The following is a 26071-nucleotide window of genomic DNA, read 5'->3' as shown; positions in this document are numbered from 1 at the left end:
CGTGAGCCTCCTTTTAAGGCTAGACCGCCCTGGCAGGGCCCCACCCCCGGCCTGGCCACGCCCTCCCCACCCAGGTGAAACCCAAGAACTCCAGGTCCTGGGGCTGTTCACACTGTTTATTTGCTTCTCTGGGAAAGTCAAGAACATCGGGGCCTCATCACACATCGAAAGCAGAGGGGTGGCAAGGGCACTTCAGCGGAGGCTCACAGCTCGAGGACTCGGGTGGACTCGAGTAGGGGGGGTATTCCACGGCCACTGCCCAGGGTCGCCTCAGAGAGGGTCTCTCCTCCCAGCCACCAGGGGCAGAGCTGAGATGGGGACCCAGGCTGTGGTCCAGGGCAGCCCCTGCACCCACCCTCCTGAGGCAGGAGCAGCCTGTGCCCTGGGCACCGGGCTGCAGTCTCCTGGGGGAGGGGCTGTGATGGGGCCTGTTTGTCCACAGCCCACACGAGAGGGGCTGTGAGCACGTGCATGAATGTGCCTCTGGGGACGAGTGTGGCTGCAACCAGGGAGATGTGTGTACATCTCTGGGTGTCAGCTGCTCCCAGGAGGGGAGCCCCTTGCCCCTCACCCCTTCCAGTGAGGGGGGCAGGCGCACATCAGGCTGGGCAGCAAATGGCGGTCTCCAGCTGCAAACCAGGGGATGCTCCCTGCCCTGGGCTAAGTCCCCCTCCACTGCCCAGAATGCGCCAAGCCCAGCAGAGCTGGCGGTGGGCCTGATCTCTGGGCTATGGTTGGGGAGACCCAGGATCCTGGTCCAGGCAGGCTGGAGAAGGGGCCGGGGGCAGCCCCCCCAAGGTCCCCAAATTAGCACCAGGAGGAAGGAGGGCCCAGTGGGGATGGGAGCTCAGGACAAGAAAGGGCTCACGTGGCCCTGCCTTGTACAGGAGGCAGCTCAAAGACCCCTGGCCTGGCCTGGCCAGAAGACGACACAGGGGTCACACCCTTCCCAAATGGGAGGCGTATCCCCAGGGCTCCCCTTCCCAGGTTCCATCATCTGCTGGCTGCGCCAAAGAGTGTGTGGGGGGAGGGGCACATGAGGCTGGGGGTGTCCCGAGGGGCCCGTGCTCCATTCTAAGACTTCGAGCCTGGTCTCCCTAGAGAGGCACAGCCTCACCCCGACTGCCCAAGATCCAGACCCAGTGCCTCGGCCTCCACTTTCAGAGGCTGAGTGGGGACAGAGCAGTCCCCCGGAACCCCTGGCTCCCCAGGTCCCTCTCTGGCAGGGTGTCCCCTCAGGGACCTCATTGGAGGTGGCAGGAAGGCACAGGCAGGAGGCCCAGAGGTGGCAGCTTGGCCTGGGGCTGTGTGGAGGCCGCGGGTCACATCGGCCAGGACCGCTGTGGGTTAGAGCCACCTTGTGGAGCTGCCGCCACGTGAGGCGCCCTCGTGCAGGGAGAAGCGGGAACGTCCGTGTTTCTCCTACCAGGCATGGGTGCACGGCTCAGTGGTTTAGGGGTGTGGGGTGTGGTGACGGGACGGGGGACCCCTGACCCTCTCTTTCCAGTGAAAGACAACTCAGGAGGAACACGTGACGACACAGCGCGTCCTGGGCCCATGACTGCGGGTGGAGGGCGGGCGGGCGCTGTGAGGGCCAGGCTGTGGGTGTCCGGTGCAGAGGCAGGGCCGGGGTCTGGGGGGCCGGGCGGTTCACATGATGGAGCAGCATTTACAGCGCTGCTTCTTCATGTCGAGGTCCTGGGCGTCACTGGCGGGGGCCTCAGGCCCGACCTGGTTCTCCTCTCTGGAGCCCTCAGTGGCGGGGGGCTCGGCCGCACTGCCGTTGGGCGGGGCAGGCTCCTTGGGCTCGGCTGCGTCTTCGATGACCACCAGCTCCGCGGTGACGGTGTCCTGCAAGCCCAGCACCTTCTGGGTCTCGGCCTCATCCTCCACGCTCTGGTAACCCATGAAGATCATGGTGACTGGGGGCTCCTGGCCGGGCTGGATGCCCGGCATGGCCTCTCCCGGCTGGGCCTGAACTCCCGTGATCTCCCGCCTAGAGGGCGTGGTCCGGATGGCCTCCTCCGACGGTGGTCCCCGGGGCTCCACTGGCCCTGCCGCGGACCCCGCTTCGCTCAGCGTGACCTCGTCTGCCTTGTGGATGAGTTCGTCCACCTCAGAGGAGCTCAGGGGGTGGATCCCATTCTCCGCAGTGCCATCCACGGCATGGACCACTGGCAGGGGGAGGCGGGGTGGGGAAGAGGAAGAGAGAGAGAGAGAGAGAGAGAGAGAGAGAGAATGAGTTGGTTCCCAGACAGAAGGGAAAGGCTGGTAGGGCTGAGAGCCATCCCTCGGCAAAAGGAAAATCATAAACTAAATTAAACCTTTAGAACTGATCGACAATTAGAACTCCTATTGGGATCTGCGGATGCAGACAAACTGATGCACAGAGGAGAATTTATAGGAACCAAGAAGGAAAAAATGAGCTCATTTTTCATTGTCTTGCATCTTGAAGCGTCTTCATATTCCCCAGCCAACTGGCACCCACCTGATCGCCCTGCAAAGTAGGTCTGTTTTTTTGCTGTTGCAAAGTTGGTGACAATGGAGTTCACAGAAGGGAAGTAACTAGCCCAAGGTCACACAGCTGGCCTGGGCTGGGCCCTGCTCTTTCTCCCAGTCTACGCACATTTCCCTGCGTGAGGAGTTGCAGGGGTTCTGACCCCCCCCCCATTGAGTTCATGTAGACAAGGAGTTGCAGGGGTTCTGACCCCCCCCATTGAGTTCATATAGACAAGGAGTTGCAGGGGTTCTGACCCCCCCCATTGAGTTCATGTAGACAAGGAGTTGCAGGGGTTCTGACCCCCCCCATTGAGTTCATGTAGACAAGGAGTTGCAGGGGTTCTGACCCCCCCCCATTGAGTTCATGTAGACAAGGAGTTGCAGGGGTTCTGACCCCCCCCCATTGAGTTCATGTAGACAAGGAGTTGCAGGGGTTCTGACCCCCCCCATTGAGTTCATGTAGACAAGGAGTTGCAGGGGTTCTGACCCCCCCCCATTGAGTTCATATAGACAAGGAGTTGCAGGGGTTCTGACCCCCCCCCATTGAGTTCATGTAGACAAGGAGTTGCAGGGGTTCTGACCCCCCCCCCCCCCCATTGAGTTCATGTAGACAAGGAGTTGCAGGGGTTCTGACCCCCCCCCCATTGAGTTCATGTAGACAAGGAGTTGCAGGGGTTCTGACCCCCCCCCATTGAGTTCATGTAGACAAGGAGTTGCAGGGGTTCTGACCCCCTCCCCCCATTGAGTTCATGTAGATAACCTTCAGTTAAACTTTGGTTCATCCACCCAGTCTTTGTTTTCTAGTAAGCATCCTGAAGGCTATACCTTTTCCTCTGAATTCTGCTTTGGCTGCAGCTCATGGATTACTGTATGTCATTGTCTTTCAAGTGTAGTTTATAATTTCCATTTTGATATTTTGATTGATTGCTTCTTTAAGTCAAGATTTATTTAGAAGAGTGTTTCTAACTTGAGGAGAGTGGGGCTCTGTGGTCCAGGAACACAGACGTAAGATATAAACTTCATAACAGGACATAGTCACTTTCTGAAAATGCTCTCATTGTGTTTACGAAAATAATGTGCATTCTCGATTGGGCAGAGTTTTATACATGCAATCAAACTTGTTAAGCAGTATTTTCCAAATCTCTCCAGCTTTTGTCATCTGTGTCTCTCTGAGTTGTCATTTTCTAAGCTGAACTGCAGTCTCTAAGGACTGGACTTCAGCACCTGGGAGGAGTCCCGGCCACAGTCCAACGCCAGCCCCAGATCACAGCCTGGCTAACTCCTTCTAGAAACACTGCTTCCCAGTTGCTTAGGGAGGGAGGGAGGGAGGGAGAGACACACCAGGTGCCCCAGGGACTCATCTCCTCCCGGGCCAAGGGTCAGGGCTCCGGCTTCTGGCTTCTGCCCAGAAAGAAAGTGCTTTCCACTCTCAGTTTCCATATCCCTGGAGAGGGGTGCCCACGCTTCAAGGCCTTGTGGTGACTTTGAACTGGAGGCCCAGGTGTGGTTGTGCCTGGGTCACAAAGAATCAAGCTAGGTATTTCCCACTGGCCACTGCCCCAGCGTAGGAATCTGAGCCCTTGGCTGCCATGGAAACGGATCACTTTCCCACTGCTAAGCAACCAGAGGCCAGTCTGGTCAGGTCCTGAATCCCTAGGGGTTAGGCCAGGCTGGGCTCAGTGGCCAAGGTGAGGACATTCTGTGAGCACAGGGATCCTCTGCCCCTTGGCCCTGTGCTGTCATCGGGGCAGTTGGGACTTGCCCAGAACCACATAGCTGGTGAGAGCTGGAGCCAGGATTCCACCTGGGTCGACAGCCCCAAACCACAACAGGGCTGGGCTGTGACAGGACCCCTCTAGTAGCATTCTGGACATCCCAGAGGCCTGAACAACCTCTTTGGAAATCAAAACCACAACGAGGTATCACTTCAACCCCACCAGGACGACAATAATAATAATAATAATAACTTTTAAATGTTCAATAACAAGGGTTGTTGAGGATGTGGAGAAATCGAAACCCTCATGCATGGCTGGTGGGAAAGGAAAATGGTACAGCCGCTGCAGAAACACCCCAGAAGTTCCTCAAATGGTTAAACATAGAGTCACCATGACTCAGCAATTCGACTCCTAGGTATTAACCAAGAGAAATGAAAACATACGCCCACACAAAAACCTGTATAGCACAAAACCGAAAAGTAGAAACATCCTAAATGTCTATCAGCTGATGCCTGGATAAACAAAATGTGGTCCATCCTCACACGGGAATTTCACTCAGCCGTGAAAAAGAGAGAAGCACTGGCACTGGCTACCATGTGGATGGACCTGGAGGACCGATGCTCAGTGAGAACCAGACACACAAGGCACACAGTGTGTGAGTCCAGTGATGTGAGACGTCCAGAACAGGCCAGTCCACAGAGATGGAGTGTGGGTTCAAGGTTACCATGATGGGGATGGGAAAGGATGCAGTTTCTACTTGGGGAAGAAAAATATTCTGGAACCAGATAGTGAGGGTGTACAACATGGTGAATATTTCAAAACCCACTGAATTGGGTGGGGGTCCTGCATCTTCTCCCTTCGTCTTCCATCTTCTCATGAGGGTGGCACTCCTGGACTCACTAATGGACCCTAAAGCTGAGCTGTGTTAATTTTACACCTGACTCAGGGGATCAGTGCTGGGGACCCCATGTCTTGAAGACGGCCAATACTTGCCTTGATTCCAAATGTCCTTTTAATGTCTTCTTAACACACTGTCTTTACTAAGGTGGGTTCATTCCTTTTTCTAGCATCACTGTGAATATTGCCCAGAATAGACAGAATACTAACCTACAGGCCATGCCAGAAATAAACAAAAGTTTAAATGCCACAATGTTTATGAGACCATCTAAATACTGATGGACTGCACGGTTTAAAGGAAAGTTTTCCTTAGTTTAAAAAAGTGGATTTTACCTTACGTGAATTACATTGAGAGAGACAGAGAGAGGAAGCGGGGAGAGAGGCAGGCACTTTGGAACTTCTCCCCAGGGCTGCCCTCTCCTCCCGTCTCCACCTTCCTTGTGCATGTGTCTCCTCACTGGAAGAGGGGACTCTAAAAACCAGATTAGACCTCAGCACCAAGGCCCTTGCCACCCTTGTCAAGGCCTCTGTCCCCACCCCACCACTCTGCATCAGCCCCAAGGGCTCTTCTCGCCACCCCCTCCCGAAGCCCAGCAAACTCTATCCCACCTCAGGGCCTTTGCATGTGCTGTCCTCACCCAGGTTTGCTGGTACCCACACCCACTGTGTATCTGTTCCCCTCCTCTGTGGAGCCTTCCCTGTCCCCTCCCTGCCCTGCTGGATCCTGTCTTGGCCCTCTCTGCATCTCTGGGTGTTTTTGTTTTTTTTTTTTTTGGAGTCTTTATCACAACAGTAATTATTTAAATGAGTAATCTGTGAGGTTGGGATTGAAGGGCTGGCTGGCTGGGAAGTTCCCAGGACTGAGTGCCTCTGGCTCAGGATTTGCCCCTGCAGCCCAGCTGGCGCTGGCCAGGCCCCTAGGTAGTTTCCCAGATGGAGGGAGGCTGGGCCGCAGGTCCGTGGGCTGTGGGATGAGACCCGGCCCTGGACGGTGCCCCATCAAACCAGCGTGGGTCCGCGCTGGCCAGGCGGGAGAGGGGCGCGTACCTTTGGTCTCGTCCTCGTAGACCTTGACGCCCTGAGGGAGGCGCTCCCGGGGGAGCACAGTGGCGCTGGACAGCACCCGCGTCTCCCCGGTCACCTTGTCCTTCTCCACCGTGATCTCCACCGAGTACATGGCTGGCACGAGAGGCACCGGTTACGCTGCGGCCCACCTGCCCACGTGCCCCCCACCGGGGTGCAGCCAAGCCAGGGAGGGGAGCCGGCAGCGCAGAGCCAAGCAGCGGGTGCCCTCAATGCGGCCCTCCCCAGCTCAGCGCCCGTCCATGGCTCCCGAGTGCCGCGGGCGTGGGGTCTGAATCGCTCTGCTCGGCCTCCGAGGCCCCCTGGCAGCCCCACTCGGTCTGCAAAGCCTTAGAGTCCAGTCAGTTGGAGAGGCATGCCTTGCCCACTCCAGCCATGATTTGAACACGAGTCTCAAGCCTGTGCGCCCAGCATCCGGGCCTGCCCGCCCGCTCGCGCTCTGCGCTGCACGTCTAAGTCGACCACTCCACGGGGAAGACGGGATGATTCCCTCCTGAACTGAATGAGGTCCTTATCAGCTAGGGCCAGAGATCAACCTCCAGCATTTGCCCTCGCTCTGCAGAAATCGTCACCACGAACACCACACGGGGCCTAGCAGTGAGCCCCTGGCCCCCAGCTCCCACCCCTCCCCCTCCACCACCACGCCCAAGAGCCCCCCTGACCGGCGCATTCTCACAGACGTGTCCGTTCTCCCTCCTGTCTCACCGCCCCCACCCCCAGCCCCTCCGCTGTCCATCTGCAAACCCTGTGGGCGCTGCCTTCACGACACCCAGACCCGACCACTCACCGCTCGTCCCTCTGCAGTCCCTGCTGGTGGGGGGAAGCGCTTGCCCGCACTATTCCTCCCCACCTTCTCACCATCCCTTCCCCCCACCCCGCCCCTCCGGGACAGGCGGTCCCCTCTGACCCGGTCTCCCAGCCCTGCCCACAGCCTGTTCTCCCTATCGCCACCAGAGGGCGCCGGTGAGCACCGACGGGGCGCGTCCTTGCTCGGCCCACCGGCCTCCAGGGCTCCCGCGACCCTGTCCGAGTCTCCCGCACCTCCGGGCCCTGCGTGGCCTGACCCACCCGGTCACCTCCTCGTCCTCACTGCCTTCCTCTCTCCCCATCACTTATTCCCCCCCAAATTCCCCGCGGTTCCTCCCACCTGACAGACAGTCCCGACTCCGCCTTGGCACTGGTGGTACCCCCCGCCTGGTGTGCCCTCGCCCCAGATGTCTGCATGCCTTGCTCCCTCACTTCCTTTGGGTCCTTGCTCAAATGTCACCTCCTAAGTTAGGTTCCCCACCCCTCCACCGTGCTCTCCCTTCTCTTCTCCATAAGGAAACCGTACAGGTTGTCGTCCCATCAGAACATGGGTTTGCTCAGGCTGCACCCCTCATGCTGGGCACACAGCAGGTGCTCAACAAGCATCTGCTAAGTGAATGAGCGAGTGACTGTTATTTAAAACCACGTCTCTACACAGCCTAAGACCCCACTGTCAGACGTACAGTTAGGCAGGTTGTGTACTGCACGAGGTCCCTGGCTGAAGGGACAGGTGAGGGCATCTGACTCAGTGCTGGCCAGGGCTACTCAAACAGGCACTGACGCCTTGCAGGTGCCCCTCCTTCTCTGGGAAATGCTACCCTCCACCTCCCTCCTCTTGGGGCAACACCCCTGCACCCTCTTCCTCACCCTGGGCTTCCTCTCCCTCCCCACATGCGGTCACATCCTGGTCTTCACTCTCCTCCCGGGTTTCATGCCTCCAAACTTAGTCTAGTAAGAACGGCGGCAGCAACAAGGCTCTGCTGTTTGTTGTGACTTGTCACTCAGACTGGGGTCTGTGCTGGGCCCTGGGCAAGACGGCTCTGCAATCCCACCCCTCCAGATTATGTGATCAAGCAGGGATTTGAACCCTGACCTTGTAGAACTCTGAGTGCTAACCCTAACTCTTCCCTGCTTGGTAACCCCCAGGGACGGGCACTCCCTCCCTCCCCAAAGGCAGCCCGAGGGTGGTGAAGGAGGGGTTTGCAGGGAGCGAGTGCAGGCGTGTGTGAGCGTGTGCCGCTCCCACCGAGCCCAGGAGCGAGCGACGAGGTTAAGGGGATGGAAGCCATGAGGGGTGTCAGGTCAGAGCCGCCATGCGAGGGGGCCCATCTTCTCGGGGAAGCTGGGCCAGCTTGTGACGGAGGTGCCAAAGCTGAGGGGGCACCCAGGCCCTGCCCAGGCTCAGAGCTGTGGCCTTGGTCTAGCCGCAGCCCCCATAACCACAGCGCTCACCAAGTGCTGCTGCACCCGACCTCACCCTGGCCTGCCAGGCCCCCCAGGGCTGCCACTCGGCCTAGGATGGTGGCTGGACACAGGTCTGAGCCCCAGGGCCAACCCACCTGCCTTCATCATGGTGGAGCCTTCGACCATCCTCATGGGGGTGTTGGAGATTCTCTTCTCTGCTCGGGGGCAAAGGATGGAAAGACAGAGGTCAGAGGAGAGATCACACAGTCTCCCCTACCCCCAGACTCCTGGACACTCCCAGACATGTGTAAATGACTCCCAGGCACCCAGATAACCCTCCCACACACCTGCCCAGATACCTGGCCCCTCCCCCTAAACATGCATACACCCAGACCCTCCACACAGGTGCGCATGCCCAGAACCCCCAGACACACACAGACTCCCTCCCTAAAAAGAAAACACACTCCAGCCCCACAGCCCATTCATTGTACATCTCTTGGTCCAAATGGTTTTCACAAGATCCCTGAGAGGCCTGCATGGATTTTTTCTTAATTATTAATTTTTAATTCCACAGTAAGACAAGCAGACACTCTCTTCTTGTGAATAATTAACACATGACAAATCAGGCCCAAGGCGCTCTGGCTGCCACCTCCAATCCTGGCTGGTGGCTCCCCTTCCATGCTTTAGACACAGAAATAGACATGTTTAGTATATATTTTAATATATAGTTTATGCTGTAGAATTTTACATACTTAATAACTTAGTATTACATTTAATAAACTTATGACTAAATGTATATATTTAAATGTCACGTATCCATGGGAAATACTTGCAAATGTGTATATTTATATACCTGCAATAAACTTATGAGGGGCATAAAATGGGTCCCAGAGTTCAAACTTTGAGCTTTTTTCTTTGTTTCCTGGATGGTGGTCTTCCACGTCTGTGTGTGTGAGACCTTTGTCCTTTTAAATGGGGCAGGGTCTCCCGGACAGCCAGGACTGTGATTTCTCACCCCCCACAGGCCCCATCTTACAGATGTGAAAACCGAGGCCCACCCACCTGCCCAGGAGCTCAGAGCAGGTGGGTGTGGCTCCCTGGGGCGGGGGTGGGGGCACCCCACCTGGACCCAGAGCCTCAGGTCGAGGCTGAGCCCTCATCTGTAACGGGTGCTGCAGAAACTCCAGCCCAGGGATGTTGTGAAAATTACGTTAAATGACCATGTTGGGCACTGGGCCAGGCTCAAAGCTGCTGAGGACAAGGACAGCCAGAACCACTGTGCTACTGTTTTACTTAATCAGCAACAGTAACACCTTGAAGGCACCCCCTGGCCTGCCACCCCTTCCCTGGCCACCAGAGGGCGCTAGGGCCCGGCCGCCCCTTCCAGACGACATACCTTTGGGCGTGCCCACCGGTGTCTGCAAGAAAGAAGGCAGAGGGGTCAGGAGTGGCGGAGGGCCCCCTCCCGCTCACCAGGGTCCCCTCCACGGGGGGCAGGAGCCTGGGGAGGGCCTGGCTCAGCGGTGACCCCATCACAGGTGCCGTCTCCTCCTGGACCTACCCTCAACCCTGCTCTAGCCTGTGACAGCCAGAAAAGTCCCTGCGGCTCCCAGTATTTCCAGAAACAAAGTCCAACCCTTCCTGGTGACCCCCAGGCCCTGGGTCAGCAGAGCCCTGCCCACTGGCCTCTCCCTCTGCCTCCCACCTCTGGCCTCTCTGGCCTCCTTGCTGTCCCAGGGCCTTTGTGTGCAATGTCCTTCCACTTGGAAGGCCCTTCCTGGATTTCTGCTTGGCCAGCTCCTTGCTCAGCTCCCTGACCACCCAATCCCAATCAAAAGGTGGCTCCCCGCCCCCCATCCCGTGGCTGTCCCCCAGGTGACCATGGTACTCGCCCTGTCAGTATCTGTCTCCTCACAGGAGGCACGCATCACGAAGGAAAAGACCATGCCAGCCAGTCTGTGCTCAATCACCCTCACTGGAAACCCCCTCTCACCTCGAGTCCCTGACTAGAAAACTCCTGCTCAGCCTTCAAAACCTTCTCTGGGAAGGGCGCCCAGTCCTCCCATGAATCAGACACCTCACTGGGAACTCTACAGTGCCCTGTGCTCCCCCACAATAGGTCCAACTGCCTTCCTGTGTTGGCGTGGCCTGATACATCTGCATCTGCCTGCATAACCACAGCCCAAGAAGGCCAGGGCCCGGGTCTGTGTCCTCCTGGTCTGCCACAACCAAGCCGACACAAGAAATGAGGGCCAGTCTGCAGGCTCCAGAACAAGGCCCTCAAACAGCAGTTGGTGATGGACCAGGACAGAAACAGGGACGCTGGCTTCCGTGGCCCTGCCCTGAGATGGGGTGGCATCTCCTGGCTGAAGCCCCTCCAGGGTTGGGACAGCGAGGATGGGTGAGGGGAGAGGAAGTGGGTCCCCCAGGCCCTCTGAGTCCCAAAGACAACAAAGGGGGTTGGGAGCCTCCAGAATTTGTGTTAACATGCTGTGGCGGACATGTGCTCTGGGTCTAGAGTTCTAGGGTCCGGTTTCAACAGAGCCTGGTACAGACGCCAGACCCCAGAATCCATGGCTGAGCCCAAGAAAGACCGTTCTTCAGCTGTGTGGCCTTAAGACAGTCTCTCAACCTCTCTGGGCCTCAGTTTTTGTCTTCCACCAAATGGGAACACTGCTCCCACCTAAGCAGGCCATCCTGAGGATTAGACAGGTGACACCTGTTGTGCTCGAGGAACATAAGGATGACAAGAAGCAGGTGGTATTTGGGGAAAACTCTCTACCAGTGAAGCGCTGCCATCTACTGACTGACTTACTTCCGTGACACCCCCCAGAGGGCGGGGAAACAGGCCCAGGGAGGCAAAGCACCGTGCACAGGGCACACGGCAGGGAGGTGGCCAGGCTGGGATTCAAAGGCTTTAACATCTGCTCGAGCCACCGGCCACAGCCACGGGGAGGCGCTGGAACATCTTTGGGGCGGGGCCAGCAGGGTGGCACCCCTGGAACCATCACCTCTTACCTGCCGAGAATTCAGCACCACCTCTGCCTTCTGGTCCTCCTGGGCCGGGGGCGGGGCTGGGGCCGGGGCGCGGGCTGGGCTCGGGGCTGCTGTGCCCTCCTTGGTGGCAGGCAGCGCATCGGGGTTCTCCAGCTCCTCAATCTCCTTCTCCAACCTGGGAAGGGTGCAGGAGGTAAGGCCCCCTGGCCTTGGATGTTCGCTAAAAGCCCCGGGGGCTGCCTCACTCCTGCTCACATGTAGGGAAACAGGCATGACAGAGAATGTGGGCAGCCAGCAAGGGCCAGAGGCGGGGCCTGAACCTGGGCTGGCGGGTCCATGGGTCCCTTCCCTGGGGCTGGGGTTCACCCCTCTGTCTGCTACCAAGAGATTCTCCTTTTTTTCCACTCAGATACATTTATCTTTACAGGAGGTTTTATCTCTCCAGGGAAACTGGAAAGATCACTTCACTTTCCAAGTATTGGAAGATAACGGTGCCCGTACACCCAGTGAAAACAAAACTGGCATATTCACTCCCACCGAGGTGTCACCGGCCTGAGGCTTTGGGCTGCAGGTGTTAAAGGCACTCAGCCTGGGGGTGAGGGGGGCATTCTCTCTGGAGGCTCAGGACAGACTGAGGGGAGTGAGTCTGCCGCCCCTAACACAGTGAGCCCAGATCAGCAAGATGGATACAGCAGGGTCAGCCTGGTGGGCTTCCTGGAGGAGGCGTCCAGGCCGGAACACTGAGCGGGCAAAATGCAGGTAATGGAATCACCTGAGGAATGGGTTGCCCCAAAAGGAAGAAAGCCAAGGCCCCCAGAAGCCAGCCATCCAGTAGGGCATATGGGAGACCCTCCCCCTGCCCAGGGAGGCACCCAGCAGGTGGGATGGCCAGGAGCCCACCTTGTCCCAGCCCCGGTGGCTGGTCACTCCCACCGACCTTCCATCCCACCTGCCAGTGCCCCTCTGCCTGGTCAGTCCCTGCTGTCTTTCCCAGATGCAGCGCAGCCCCATCTCCTTCCAGGCGCACAGGTCACCCATGGGGAAGCTGAGGCCAAGGTGGGGACCCCAGCTGCCAGTCCCCAACTTTTTCCCAAACCAGACACATCTGGATGGGATCTGGAGGTGCCTATGGTGGGGCCTAGAGCTGGCACATATCTCTGGGCCTCCCTGGCCCAGCGGACATTTGGAATTTTGGCTGTCACTTCCCTCCGCCTGACCCCGCGGCCCCAGGACTGAGCCTGGGCCTCCCGCCTGCCCACCTGCGTGCCTGGAAACTGCTCTGGGCCTTTTGTCCCAGCCCAGGGAGATGGGATGGTCACTTTCCCCAGCCTGCCCCCTCCCCCGGCTTCCTGCAGGCCCAGCTGCCTGGGCCTCCGTGGCCTCCATGGCCTCCATTAGAGCCAGGAAGAGCCAGCTGGGCTGGCGCCAGGAAGCCCCCAGGGAGGCAGGCAGCTCCCATCCTCAGAGACGCGAGAGACGGGAGATCCGCCTGGACTGTGCATCCCTCTCACACCTGCTCTGCCGGGTGGCGAGGGGAGGAGGGGACGCACACAGCCCCTGGGGCCCGGGTAGGGGGCCTGCCCCCACCACGCGTTCCCCGAGCACTGAGGGTCTCCCACCTCGGCCCAGCCCCAGCACCCGGCAGGGGGCAGGTCCCGCAGCCCCGCCCACCTGGAGATGGAGCCCTCAAGGAACCGTGCCTTCTGCTCATCCTCCTGCATCTGCCTCCTCATGTCCTCGTCCCCCTCAGAGGCGGAGGATGGCGTCCCCTCCAGCAGCCAGCGTTCCCGCAGCGCCTTGGACTGGGGCAGCAGGAGTCAAGGTGAAAGTCAGGGGCACAGTCGGGGTCAGAGTAAGGTTGGGGCCCGGGGTCAGGGTCACCCCAGCTTTCCTGCTCCCCCAAACCCCTGTATCCAGCCGAGGCCCAGGGTCCCTGGGCACTGCTGTCCCCCCCAAGCCCAGACTGGCTTTGCGAGGGGCACGCCTGCCCCGTACCTTCAGGTGCTGCAGCTGCCGCCGGTCGTCCTCCAGCTGCCGGCGCCTGCTCTCAATCTCTGCTTGCCTCCTCCGCTTCTCCTGACCGGGCGGCATGGGCGCTCAGGGCGGCGTGGGCCATGGAGCCCCCGCCCCGCCTCCACTACCCAGGCCTGTGCCCAGGAGGACTTCGCTTTTTCTGTCAGTGGCAGCCACGTGACCCCCAGGGCCCCCACCTGCTCTCCAGCCTCAGTTTCCCCACTGCAGGTGGGCTGTGCTGGGGGTCAAAGAGGACTTTTGGGCTAAGCATCCACACTGAGGACTAAGGGGTCTCTGCATTTCCATTTTGTGGGAAAGGCCTTCAGGCACTCAAGTTTCCCTCGCCACGCCCTGGTTCTGAGTACCTGGGGCCCCAGGTTGGGTGTGGGGAGCCCCTGAGACCCCAGGTTTCCCCAGCCTCCCCGCACTGGCCACACTGTCTCAGGGACTGGGGAGAACTCACTGCAATGGCCTGAAGCCGCTCCTGCTGGGATGTTGTCTCTGCCACCAGGACCCTGCGGGGACAGAGAAGGTCAGGCCGAGGATCCAACCTACCCCTGCTTTCGGCAGATCTGGTTTGAATCTCCACCCTTGTCTTTGAGCTGGGTGAACTCCTCAGTTTCCCTTCTGTCAGGTGGGACCCTTCCCCACCACCTCAGAGGCAGCACCAGTCTCTCCATCCATCCAATCTCATTAATTCTCCTGATAAATCTTCCCAATAAATCCGGGAGAGGGCAAGAGACAGGAGAGGTGAGGCTCCATCTAGAGACCCGAGAAGTGTTTGGGGAAGAAAGAGCACTGGAGGCTGGGCTCTGAAGGATGCATAGGAGTTCCCCAGGAATCAAAGCCTGGAGAAGAGTGTCTCAGGAAGAGCTGCATCACCTTTCTGCCCAGATGGAGAGACCGATCAAGACAGACCCCTCCTCAGCCTCCCACCAAGCATTCTCCAGCCCTGGGAAGGACACTTGGAGGAGGAAGGACCCACCAGCCCCACCTCCCAACCCTTGAAATTCAAACCCAAACTCCCTTTCTCACCCAGTCAATGTCTTTTGAGAGCCCATGTAAGGCAGTTCAGCCTTAAGCTGGTATGCAGTAGGAGCTGGATAAATGTCAGTATTGCCAGGTGCGCTTAAAGGGACAGGGCTTCATGCTGTGAGGATCTGGGGCCTTCCAGTGGGGCACAGGGGCCAGCAGGGGGTCCAGGACCTGGAGGATGAGTCATCTAGGCCCCTCCCCCCTCTCCTGCACCCCCTCTCCACCTGGGCCCTCCCTTCCTGGTCGCTGGTGGGTCCCTGGAGCTGCACACAGTAGGTGTAGAGTGAAATGCTCCCGCCAATCAAGCCTGGAACAGTCTTTGCAATGGGCTTAATAGTCACCTCATGGTTCCAGGGCCTCTGTGACAATGCAAAAATGGGGGGAGGGCAGGGTTCTTGAGCCCAAGTGGGGGGCTTCCAGATTGCCTGCCTCAAATCCCAGTGATCACAGGGCCACTCTGGGAGGCGCTGATGGGAGGCCTAGTCTCACGGGGGGAGCTAGACCCTCCCATCTGCCCCAAGCCCCTTATCTTCACAGGGACTGAAATCACAGACTGTCCTTCAGACCCCGCCCACCCCTCGGCCTCGTCTCAGGGTCTGGAGCCACCCCAGGGCCTCCAAAGACCCTCTGCCCTCCTTGGCCTCGGTTCCCCATCTGCACACCCCACCTGCACACCCCATCTAAACCCTCCCTGTTATGCCCTCCTCCTGCTGTGGGTCAGAAGGGAAGTAGGCCCAAAGTCACATACTGTGTCTACCCCAACCCAAGCCCCTGCCCTGCCAGGCAGCTGCTCAGTGGACATCTATCCTGTGGCTGCAGTGCCCCATCCGTCCGCCCCACTCAGGTTCAGTTTCCTGGCCTCGCTGAGGCCTGTGAAGTCATCTGGCTCCCATGCCCCAGCGAGGTGACCCCACCCAGCACCTCCTTTCCTGTCAGGAGGCACCTGCCCCTCTGTGCCTCCCAGGGGCCCAGCAGTATCAGCCACACCCTCTGCAGCTTCCCCCTCTCCTTCCTCAGGGAAGCTAGGTTCAGCTGGGTGGAGTTCAAGAAAGGCTTGATCCAGCTAGATGGCTCAGCTGCCCTTCCTAAAGGGCCAGATCTGCTGGATTTCTAGGTCTGCCCAGTCACCCTGGGTGACTTGGGCAGGGGGCCACCCACTGTGTTCCCCACATCAGCCCACCCCCTCTCTTCTTGAAAACCCCACCTGTCTCACCTCACCCTAGGCCTCTACCATTACTCACCACCACCCTGTCCCCTGACAGCCCACGACCAGAGGCAGCTTCTCAAAACAAGAATCTGAACCAGTCACTCTCTGGCTCTCAAGCCCCCCTGGCCCCCATCACCCCTTGAAAGAAGCCACAAGGCCAGGGTTGCCCAGCCTCCATCCACTTCTCTGCCCTGGTGCCCTCGGCTCTTCCTCTTGTTCACTCTGTTCCAGCCACCAGGACCTCCGGGATGTGCCCAAACTGCACCAAACCTACTCCTACCTCAGGGCCTTTGCACTTGTTCCCTCGGCCTGATATGCTCTTCCCATAGCTGGAAACCAAGGCCCAGAGAGGGTGAGTCACTTGCCTTAAGTCACACAGCTAGAAAGTAGCAGAGCTGGGATTTCTGCCCAGCTCCAGGCCACACCATAGGGCTTCCCTTCTCCCAGCTCTAGTGTGGCCTCCAGGGACCCACCCAGGAAGGAGGCAGAGTTGGGGGAGGGGGCAGAACAGCTGAGACCCCAAGGCAAACAGGGCCACGGCAGGCAGAGGGACCAAGCCACCTAATGTTGGGTCCCCATTCTGGCGGCCAGGTGGCGGTTCAGGCTAGACACGGGGACATAGGGATGGCGGTGAGGTCAGCTCGGCAGGCTTGGAGACAAGGAGGGCAGTGTCCTCGCGGGGCTCGCCAGTCCCTGCTGGGCCAAGCCAGGGCAGAGGAAAGTCAGGCGGGCACAGCGAGGTGAGGGCCGGCTCAGGAAGAGAACATCCATCCCTTTCCACCGGTGATGCTGTCACAGCCTAAGGGGCTCAGGCCTGGGGGCGCCAAAGCCGTCGCACCCGGCCCCGCCCCGGGCGGCCGCAGCAGCCGCGGGTGATGGATGGCGGGGCCCGCGGGAGGCGGTTGCCCTGGTAACCGCGCCATCTCCACGGCAACGCCGAGGCCCAGCGGTCTCGCGGGGGTGGGGCTGGCGCGGAGCATCTCCCGCCCCCGGCCCAGCGCTGGGGGGCTGAGGGGCTGAGGGGATTCCTGCCCCAGGCCTCAGGGGCTGCCTAAATAGGGTGGGATTTGGTTGGGTAATGGGGTCTACCCCACCCCCCCACTGCGGTGGGAGGGGGATCCCCTTTCTGGTTTCAGGGCTGCGCCCAGGGAGGGGCTTCTATCCAGGAAGGGTCTGGACCCACCCTTGGCGCCAGGCAGCCAAGGTCAAGCCAAGATAAAGCTCAACATCATAAATCCGAAAAATAGAACAAAATAGGACGATGGAGCCCTAATAAAACAGTGATACAATAGGAACATCCTCTCCAGAGCTCACCATCTTCTGCGGGCGGGGCTCACCCTCACTTTACAGAAGGGGAAACTGAGTCAGGGGAGGAGCGAGGCCTGTAAATATTTGCTAAGCCTCCAACCTCCTGAAGGTCCTGTGAGGCACGTGGGATGATTATGGCCGTTTTATCAATGAATGAACTGAAGCATCAGAACGGTGGAGCGAGGACCTGGACCCAGGCAGGCTCCGGAGCGCACTGAGTGCAGGGTCTCCCGGAGGTCTGGCGGGGGGCAGAGCGCAGCAGGGGTTGGAGGGTGCAGGATGGTCAACAGGATGGTGGAGACTCTCACTTCCGCTCAGGGAAGCAGGGCCAGATTACAAAAAATCTTAGAAGCTGGGCAGAGAAGCTGAGTTTTGGCTAAAAAGCACTGGGGAGGGGTTAGAGCAGCGGGTCAGTTTTCCCCGCTGGCTGTGTGACCCGGGCAAGTCACTTGCGTCTCTGAGCCCTCCCTTGGCTCCGCTGCGCGATGGGCCACAGCTCGCAGCTGCTGGTGGAGAGACTTGCCCTCCGCCAGGACGCCCACCTTCTGCGCGCAGGCGTCTGGTTCTTGCGCGGTTATTTTTTACGGCACATGGAGCAAATTCTGGGCTCGAGCAGCCTTGTGGGCGGCTCGAGGGCGTCGGCTTCAAGCGCGTGAGATAATCCGGCTCCAGGAGATGAGCTAATGAGACCCAAACCCAGCGAGGCCTTAGCTTTGCGGGCGTTTATGTTTTAAAGGCCCAGAGAGGTTATGCAACTGGCCCAAGGTCACCCAGCGGGCAGGAGGGGCCGGAGCCGGAGGTGGGAGGCGGGTGGGGGTGTCGCGCTTGTCTTTCCAGAGTCCACGCCCCGCTGGGGCAGCTCCAGCCGGAATGAGGGGGTCCCGGCCCAGGCAGGCGTAGAGCCCAGAGCTGGAACATTCCTGCACTAATTGAAAGGAAACAGCTGACAACGACCTTGGCCATGGCTGTGTGTGGGGGGAGGCAGAGTCACACGGGGCGCGGGGAGGGGGAGGTGAGAGGGAGCCCAGGGGCCCCTTCCCTCACTGGATGGAGGCTGGAGTTAGGGGAGGCTGCTTTCCAGCTCCCTGTGGGGACTTTGTCCCTCCTGACCCACCAGCACCTTCCCCCTCCAGACACTTCCTCCACCTCTCAGCCCACCACAGAAGCCCCAGGGGCTTGCCCCTCACCCTTCATCAGTTTCTTGCCTTCCCCTTTCTTTCCTCCACCTCCAGGCTCAGCTCAAACACAGCTGCCTCTTCCAGGAAGCCTTCCTGGGTCTCCTCTCCTCATCAGGAAGGAATTACTCTTTCTCAAAGCCCCTCAGCACTCAGCACAGGTGAGCCTCTAGGATTACTACTGTTACTGGTGAGGTAAGCAGCCCATGAGACATGGACTTTCTAGAAGGTTCAAAGCTGAGAGATGTCACCCCCATGGTGGAGACCGAGAGAGCAGGCCACAGACCCAAGAGAGCAAAACTGTTGTCCATTAACCTGGGATGGGGAGGGGAGGAGCTGGCCCTGCCCTGGGCCTTCTCTGGCTTTAGCTGCAGAGACCAGCCCAAGACACCCACTGTCCTTCCCCACCCCTCACTCTGCTCCAGCCACCTCAAACATCCCAGCGCCATGCCATGCCACCTCGGAGCCTTTGCACTGACTGTGTTCCCTGCCTGGTGCACTCTCTTCCAGGTCTCCACGGGCTCACTAACTCCCTCAGGCCTGTCTTCAGATATCACCTCTTCACTCAGGCCTCCTCTGACACCCCCCCCCAATTAGCCTCAGCACCTCCATGCCCTCCATCCCCACCCCTGCCAGCCCTCACCACCAGGAAACACCTGATCATGTTACTTATTTTGTTTATTTCCCCTTGAGGACAGTAACGGTCTCTTTTTGTTCCTGCCATGTCCCCGACACTAGGTACACAGGAGGTACTCAATAAATGTTCAATAGACCAGCGAGTCAATTAGGGTCCTTCCATTTCTCAAGAGGGCCCCTCAAAGGTTCCCCAATCCTTATCACACTCCTGCCACCCTCCATGGACCATTTGTCCTGTAATTGCTTCCTTTTTTTTTTTTTTTTCTCTTTAAAGAAAATGTTAAATTTATCTAAAACAGGACCTGGGCTCCCCACATCCAGTAGAGGACAAGAGACAAGCCTCAACCACCCTGAAAGTGACTTATAAATAAATACATAAAGCAACCCGAATGCCCATCAGGTGAGGGATGGACAAACACAATGTATCCATCCACAAAGGGGAACATCAGGCACAATGACACCTGCTCCCACGTGGACCAACCCTGAGAGCATGGTGCTCAGGGAGAGAAGCAGACACAGAAGGACAGTGTGTGAGTCCATGGATGTGAGGCGTCCAGAACAGGCCAGTCCCCAGACACAGGGAGGGGGTTCCTGGTTGTCAGGGGCTGGGGGAAGTGAGTGGGGAGTGACTGCTGATGGGGATGGGTTTTTTTCAGGGGGTGATGGAATGTTCTTGAACTGGATAGAAGTGATGGTTATACAACTCTGTGAATGTACTGAAAACTACTGAATTGTATACTTTAAACAGGAGGATTGTGTGGTGTGTGAATATCTCAAAAAAGCTGGTTAAGAATAAATAAATACATACATATATATAGCAGAAATACTGACTCTCTCACCAAGGGCCATGCTGGAGTCAGAGCTGGGGTCCTGCCCACCCTGTGGGGCATCGTAAGGTCCTGCTGGCCCTGCCCTGAGACTCTCCAGGTCAGAAGGATTTGAACACAGACTGACCAGGGCATCACCTGGCTGCTCCCTGACAGGTGTCACTGGAAGCGCCTTCCAAGTCTGCTGTCCCCACTCCCACCCTGCTCTCCCAGCTGGGCCCCCAGGCCTGTCTCTGTTGCTTCTGTCCAGGTTGCTCTCACGGTGGTCCTCACCTGTCTTGCCCACCACAGGGCCTGGCCTGGGCAACCCTTCCCAATTCCTAGCCCAGCCTAGGCTGTCCCAGCAATGGGCTCTGACTTGCCCTGGGTTCCTGCTTGAAACCCTTGGAGACAGGCACCCCAGCCCAAGCCTGCACGCTCAGGCACCAAGACCACTACTCAGCCATCTCATTCTGCCCCAAGACCCTTCTGGAGCAGGGCCACTGGGCCTCCCAGCACATCTAGGGACTGGGCTATCTCTCCTTGACCAGGCCATCATCCTTGCAGGCAGCTCCAACCACTGCCAAGTTCTGAAGTCTGATCTGCACCCACCCAGATGTGGGGTGGGGGTGGTTGTCCGGTGGGGGTGGGTCCTGTGTGTACCCCAGCTGGTGGGGGGTGGTCCTCCCAGCTCCCACACTTCTCCCCAAACTACCCCCACTGCCCCATCCAGGCTGAGCCCTGACTTGCTTCTCCCTACTCTGGGCCCTCAGCTGCCCCTCTTTCTGGTGCCTGAGTTGGAACCTCACTCCCCTCTTGCTCAGACACCACCCATGGCTCCCTGTGAATCCCCAGCTGGGCACCACAGGCCCGGGAGGACCCAATCCCCAGAGCACAGATCAAAGAATGCACCCCTCTCTCAACACTTCCCACCTCTGGGCCTTTGCATGGGCCTGACTCTCCACCAGGTATGCCCTTCTGCCTGCCTGAGTAAACCCTGAAATATCTTTTGCAGAAAAGGTCCATGGCAGAATGGACCAGGAAACCTTCCTCACATCTCAAAGAAGACCCCTCCAACGGGCTCCTTCAGGCCCCTCTGATCCTGCACAGGGCCGAAATGGTCAGCAGGGAGTATTTCTTAAATGAACAGACAACAGGCTTCCCAGATAGAGAAAGGATGGAAGGAATAGGGTTGCAGACTCCAGAAAGGTGATGTGATGTTTTGTAAGAAAATCAGCCTGTTTCCCTGCATCAAAATACGAGGCCCTTGAGGATGGGCCTCACCACGGGGCTGGAGCAGATCTTTGCAGGTGGTACTCACAGGGTCCAATTGTAAGGCACCTGCCCTGCCCCTCGTGGCACCCTGTCTAGGAGGGGGCTGGGTGGGCTCTGTCTCCATTCACCAGACAAGAAAAGTGAGGCCCAGAGAAGGGGAGTCAGGACACCCCCTCTCCATGCCCCACTTCCAAATCAGCAGTCACAGAAGGGGTCCCTGGGAGGGGAAGCAGGTGCCCCCAGGAACCCAGACTGCAACAAAGGCCACCTGCTGTGTGGCCCAGCAGACCACCCAGGCTGAAAAGCCAATGTCAGGACACCCAGGAGCACCCTCCAGCTCACAGCCCCTGGGACCTGGGAAGGTACAAAGCTCCCCTCCCCTGGCAGCTAAAAGGACACCCCAGGAGAAAACCCCAGCACCACTACTTTCCTGCTGCGTGGCCCCAGGAACGTTCTATCACCACTCTGTGCCTCAGTTTCCCCCCCTCACAGGGCTGCTGTAAGAAACAATCACGGTCATATGGACAGAGCCCTCAGAACAGAGCCTAGTATACAGCAAGTGCTCACTCAATGACTGGGAAATCAACGATGCTTGCACTTCTCAAACCAACTTCCTGTTTTCCTGCCACCATCTCCAGCGCTCCCTGCGTGTCCCTGCTCTTCAGATTCACTCTGTTTGAATCAAACTCCTTTGTACTAGGAAATGTTACATTGTTACCAAGACTATGAAGACCAGAAGCCACTGCCACAAACATCAGAGGGAAAACATTAAAAAAAAAAAAAAGACACAATGAAAGTAAAAACTTATTAAATTCAATTATCACTGGATACAGTCGCCTTTTAACCGGTTCTGCTCCTCATTAAAAAGGGAGATTAGCAAGTGGGACCTCGTTAGCACTCAGAGGAGACTTTCTCCTTGAAAAGGTCCAGACCTCAGGGCGAGAAGGAATCTGGGAGGGTCCTGACCCAACTCTGCTCCCCTGCTCCCGTCCCAGCATCCGAGACTTGCCCTCACCCCAGATGAGGACCTTGGCACCTGAGAACAGCTGCTCCCAGCTTAAGTATCTTTACTAGCCAAAGCCTGAGGCTCCCAGAGGAGCAGCACCGCACCCCTCACCTGGGGCCGCACAGCGACCCCCTCAGTCGGATGTGCATCTGGCTCCGGACCCCCGCCCAGTGTCTCATCCTTCGCCCTGCCCCATCCTTGTCCCAGCTTTACATCACCACCCACCTCCCACCACCCCACTGCTTAGTTCTTGGCTAGTTTTTGCTAACTCCTTACATTCTTAAATTCACGAAAATTAGTTTAATCCTGAAATCAATGAAATGTTGTCAAATTCTTCAATTTATCTTTAAAAGAAACTTTCCAGCACCACCACAAACCGCCACCATCTCCCGTGACTCTGACAGCAGAATCCATGGAAACGGAAGGAGGTGAATGATTACGTTCCAGGAGCCATTGCCTCCGTGCCTGGAGCTGGCTCTGCCTTCGTGGAAGAGGACGAGGAGCCAGGGGCAGGTGCTCACGCAGGGAGGCACCAGATGGAGCCACCCCACCCTTCGCCAACCCAAGGGGACGGCTCCCTCGCAGGACTGTTCGGGTGGTTAACACCAAGTCCTGCTGCACGTCTGCACCCAGAAAAGCCAGTGATCCACCTAGTGGGGGGCGCATGGCGCTGTATCTGACCCGAGGCCAAGAAGGCCTGCGATAGGGCGGCAAGCTCCGTGGGCCCTCCCTGTGCTTTGGGACCTGGGGGCAGCGGTGGCCCCTCTCTGGGCTTCTGTAGCCCTACTGAAAATGAAAGGGACGGCGGGAAAGGAAACAATGGGGCCCATCCAGAACATCTCATTCCTCTGCTCTGGGTGGGTGTTTCCTCCCTCTTCACCCCTCCTCCCTGGAGGCAGCCCCCCTCCCCACAGCCACACCCTGCCCAGGGCCTGCTGTCAGGAGGCCCAGAGGCTCCCCTTGGGCCCGGGGAGCAGAGCAGATAAACAAGTGGGGGGAATGTTGCAGACAGGTCTGGGCCCTGGCTCCCCTGAGCCCCTGGCTGGGCTCCCGGGCTGGGTGGGGAGAGCGGGCTGGGCCTTTGTCTGGCTTTCAGAAGCAGAGGACATGGGTGTCTCCTTCCCGGCGAGGGCAGGAGGCGGTAGCTCCCACCCCGCTGCGGGTGTGGCGGTCACGGGTGAATCCCTGGAGGAAAGTTGAGGGCTCAGACAACACATCCAGCGGGGTGAGCAGGGCAGCCAGGCAGGGTGGGCTGGCTGGACCTCCGTGTCTGGGCCTCGGGCTGGGTGGGGACCTAGCCCAGAGTGGGGCAGCCGCTGGCCCCGGGACAGGGCAGGCGGGCTGCTGGGACACCAGACACCCCTTCTCCATCCCTGTGCACAAAAACACACCCCACAACCCCCCAGCGCCCACCTGTGGGAGTGGGGGCATGGAGGACTCCCTGATGCCAGGAACAGAGGACTTCTGTCTGAAATGACCACTCACACTCACTGGGCACCTGCTCCTGCAGGAATCTGCTGCCACCCAGCAGCTCCTCACCAGACCCCTAGACCCAGGCCGCCCACCCAGCTCGCACCCAGGCCAGCCAGCTCTTGGCTACACCATTTGGGGCCCCACCTTGGGGACACTTTTCCTAGGAGGGGATGAGACCCAAGCTCCCCTATCAGAAAGTACAGGACCTCTGGTCTCACACCCAACCCAGACCCCGAAGCCTGGAGAAAAGCTCCCTGGCTCCACAGAACTCGGCACCTGGGGTGTCTGGACCTCCGGCCTTAGCAGGGGCCCCAAACAGCACTTGAGGCCCAGGGTGAGGGCAGTCAGGCAAGGCAGGACTGGCCGGTGCCCGCGTCCAGGCAGCAGGGAGCAGCGAGCTCATGTTGGGGGTGGGGGAGTGAGCTCAAAGCCGGCGGTGCCATGGGGAGGGGTCGCCCCCTGGCCCCAGGGAGCCCGCTTGGGGGCCCACAGGTGGACGAAGGCCGCGGCCCGCCCTGGGGCGCGGGCAGAGACACAGCACCCACCCCCACCCTGCACGCGTCCCGGGCTGCCCCCAGCCGCTGCCTCCCGAGTCCCCATTAGCCCGTGGGCCGCCAGGGCGGGGTAGGGGGTGGCCTCCGAGCGGGCACTGCGCAGCCCGTGTCCCTCCCCAGCCGAGTAGGGGTCCCGGAAGCCCCTCGCCACCCACCTCCCCACGCGAGGACCGCGACGGCCCGGGGGTGGGCCGTGGGTGGGGGGGTGGGGGTCTCAGGCTCCCTCCGGGGCGCCCCCGGCCGGAGCGCGCCTACTCACTCCATTTCCCCGCCGAGGTCCGTGGGTCCGCGAGGCCGGGCGGGGGCGGGCGCGGGGCGCGCGGGGGCGCGCGGGGAGGGCCGGCGGCGGGCGGGCTAAGGCCTGGCGGCCGGGGCTGCGCGGCGCGGGGGCGGCGGCACCGGCGCGGGCATCGCCCCGCGCGCGGCTGTTTATTGTCCGCGCGGCGGCGGGCGCGGGGGGGTGGGCTGGGCGCGCGCGCCGCCGCCGCCGCCGCCGCCGCCGCCGCCGCGCTTCGCTCTCGCCCCCTCCCGTCGGCTCCCCGCCTCCCGCCGGCTCCCGCGCTGCGCCTCCTGCCGGCCGCCGCCGCCGCCGCCGCCGCCGCAGCGCCGCGGTCACCGCGCGCCGGCCCGCCGGTCCCGCCGGAACCTCCGGCCCGGCCGGCGCCGCGTCCCAGGGCCTCCCAGACTCATTCATTCCGTCTCCGTGCCGGGCCGACTCTCAGGCCCAGGCGGTCTGGGCGCCGGCCTGGGACCCCGCCGAGGCCGCCACCAATCCCGCCCCTCCCAGCTCCCGGGCCAAAGGGGGCGCGGACGGGGACAACTGACCGGGGGAGGTCGGGGGGGGGCCGCTCTGAGGGGCTGACGTCTCTGCAGCCTGCAGCCGGCAGCCGGAGGAGGGTCCTGAGACCATCTGCGGGAGTATCTGCAAAGAGCGGCCAGGTGGCCGGCCCTGCAAGCTCCAAAGGCCGGCGGTGGGACTGAGCCAGGCCTGTATGAGGAGGAATCATAATGAGAGAAGCTGCTGGTCTTCCGAGCCGGGTGGACGAGGCTTAAGGAATTTCATCTGACCCACAGCTCTGCCGCACCAACAGGCCTGAGTGAGAGGGGGATAATGGAGGGAGTAGGGAGAACAAAGGGCACTGGGGAGCCACAGCGGAGTTTAGAGCAGGAGAGGAGTCACCTCAGTTTATGTGTGTGAGGGCCACTGGGGCTGCCAGGTGGGGAACGGATGAAGGAGGCCAATGGCAGGGGAGGGGGAGGGCTTGGAGTCCAGAAGAGGCTGAACTGACCTAGGACCCCCAGGGACATGGCGGAGGCTCAACCAGGTTGAGAACCGGGTGGATTCTTGGATGGATCTTGAAGGGGAGATGACAGGATTGCCACTGGACAGGATGTGGGATGACAGGCATCAGGGTCCCCGTCTGCAAGCTGAGCCCCTGGAAGGGCACGCGGACATGAACGGTGCCCAGGAGGTGACAGTGGGGAATGCTGGGTGGGCAGCTGGATGCCTAGGTTGGGGTTCAGGGTGAGTCCTGAACAGGGCTAGAGGTGGAGCTCCCCAGGGTTACAGAGGTTACCGCCAACTCCGTCCCCTGCCACCCCCTCGGTTCCTAGGGTAGACAGAGTTCTTCACACTACATGTGTCACCATGTGGACCCTACCAACCAGGACTGAGGCAGGACCTGTTTCCACCAACATGTTCTGAGAAGAACACGCGCCCTCAGGCCCCAAACCCACTTACTCAGTGGGGCGGGGGTGGGGGGCAGAGAGAGAGATTCTTCCAAACCTCTTAGGTTTTGCTGTCTTACAAACCTGCCCAGCAGGTGCTCAGTCACCAGGGGTGTAACGGGAAACAGCCTTGGATGAGTGCTGGAGAAAGATGGGGCAGGACATGCCCCAGCCTCGGGGGGGGCGGGGGGGGCTGCCTTCCCCCTCACAGGCCTTTGCCCACCGTTTACAATGACCGTGCATCCATTTAGCGTGAAAACAGTGAGATAAATGAGCCAAGGTGGAACCAACACGAAGACTCCGGGAACCATCAGGGCTCTGGGGGCCAGCTTTTCTCTAAGTGTGCTGTGTAACCTTGGGTCTGCTTCTTAACCTCTCTGAGCCTCACTTCCCCACCTCCTAGGACTGCTGGGAGGGTTTACGGAGTGAATATAGGCGAAGGACTTGGAACAG

At 59.5% G+C, this 26071-nt stretch overlaps 1 protein-coding gene across 3 annotated transcripts; it reads right to left on the bottom strand.

The window, feature by feature from the left end:
* Nucleotides 1-98: 98 nt before the first annotated feature.
* Nucleotides 99-24230, bottom strand: PALM (paralemmin). Of its 3 annotated transcripts, none has more exons than XM_064479599.1 (9): nt 24150-24230; nt 13879-13930; nt 13398-13478; nt 13074-13204; nt 11424-11577; nt 9802-9823; nt 8561-8620; nt 6159-6290; nt 99-2174 (listed from the first exon to the last, which is right to left on the bottom strand). In XM_064479599.1, exons 1-9 carry the CDS (start codon nt 24152-24154, stop codon nt 1651-1653), a joined length of 1161 nt encoding a protein of 386 aa, XP_064335669.1. In that variant the 5' UTR covers nt 24155-24230; the 3' UTR covers nt 99-1650. The 3 variants fall into 3 exon arrangements, with proteins under 3 accessions (XP_064335669.1, XP_064335668.1, XP_064335670.1); XM_064479598.1 differs by lacking the exon at nt 24150-24230 and adding an exon at nt 14451-15631; XM_064479600.1 differs by lacking the exons at nt 6159-6290; nt 24150-24230 and adding an exon at nt 14451-15638.
* Nucleotides 24231-26071: the final 1841 nt, after the last annotated feature.

The sequence above is a fragment of the Camelus dromedarius genome, chromosome 27, assembly GCF_036321535.1.
Source record: "Camelus dromedarius isolate mCamDro1 chromosome 27, mCamDro1.pat, whole genome shotgun sequence".
Classification (NCBI taxonomy): Eukaryota; Metazoa; Chordata; class Mammalia; order Artiodactyla; family Camelidae; genus Camelus; species Camelus dromedarius.
This window is presented reverse-complemented; position numbering and strand designations above follow the sequence as displayed.

Bases quoted from the DNA above. Each gene is read 5' to 3' on its own strand.
- PALM (XM_064479598.1), bottom strand. From the start codon at position 14,476: ATGGGCTCTCAAAAGACATTGACTGG. The intron at 13,479-13,878 runs GTGAGTTCTCCC...CCGCCCGGTCAG, and splicing joins AGCGGCTTCAGGCCATTGCA to GAGAAGCGGAGGAGGCAAGC. The intron at 6,291-8,560 runs GTGGGTTGGCCC...CTCTCGTGCCAG, and splicing joins CTCCACCATGATGAAGGCAG to CCATGTACTCGGTGGAGATC.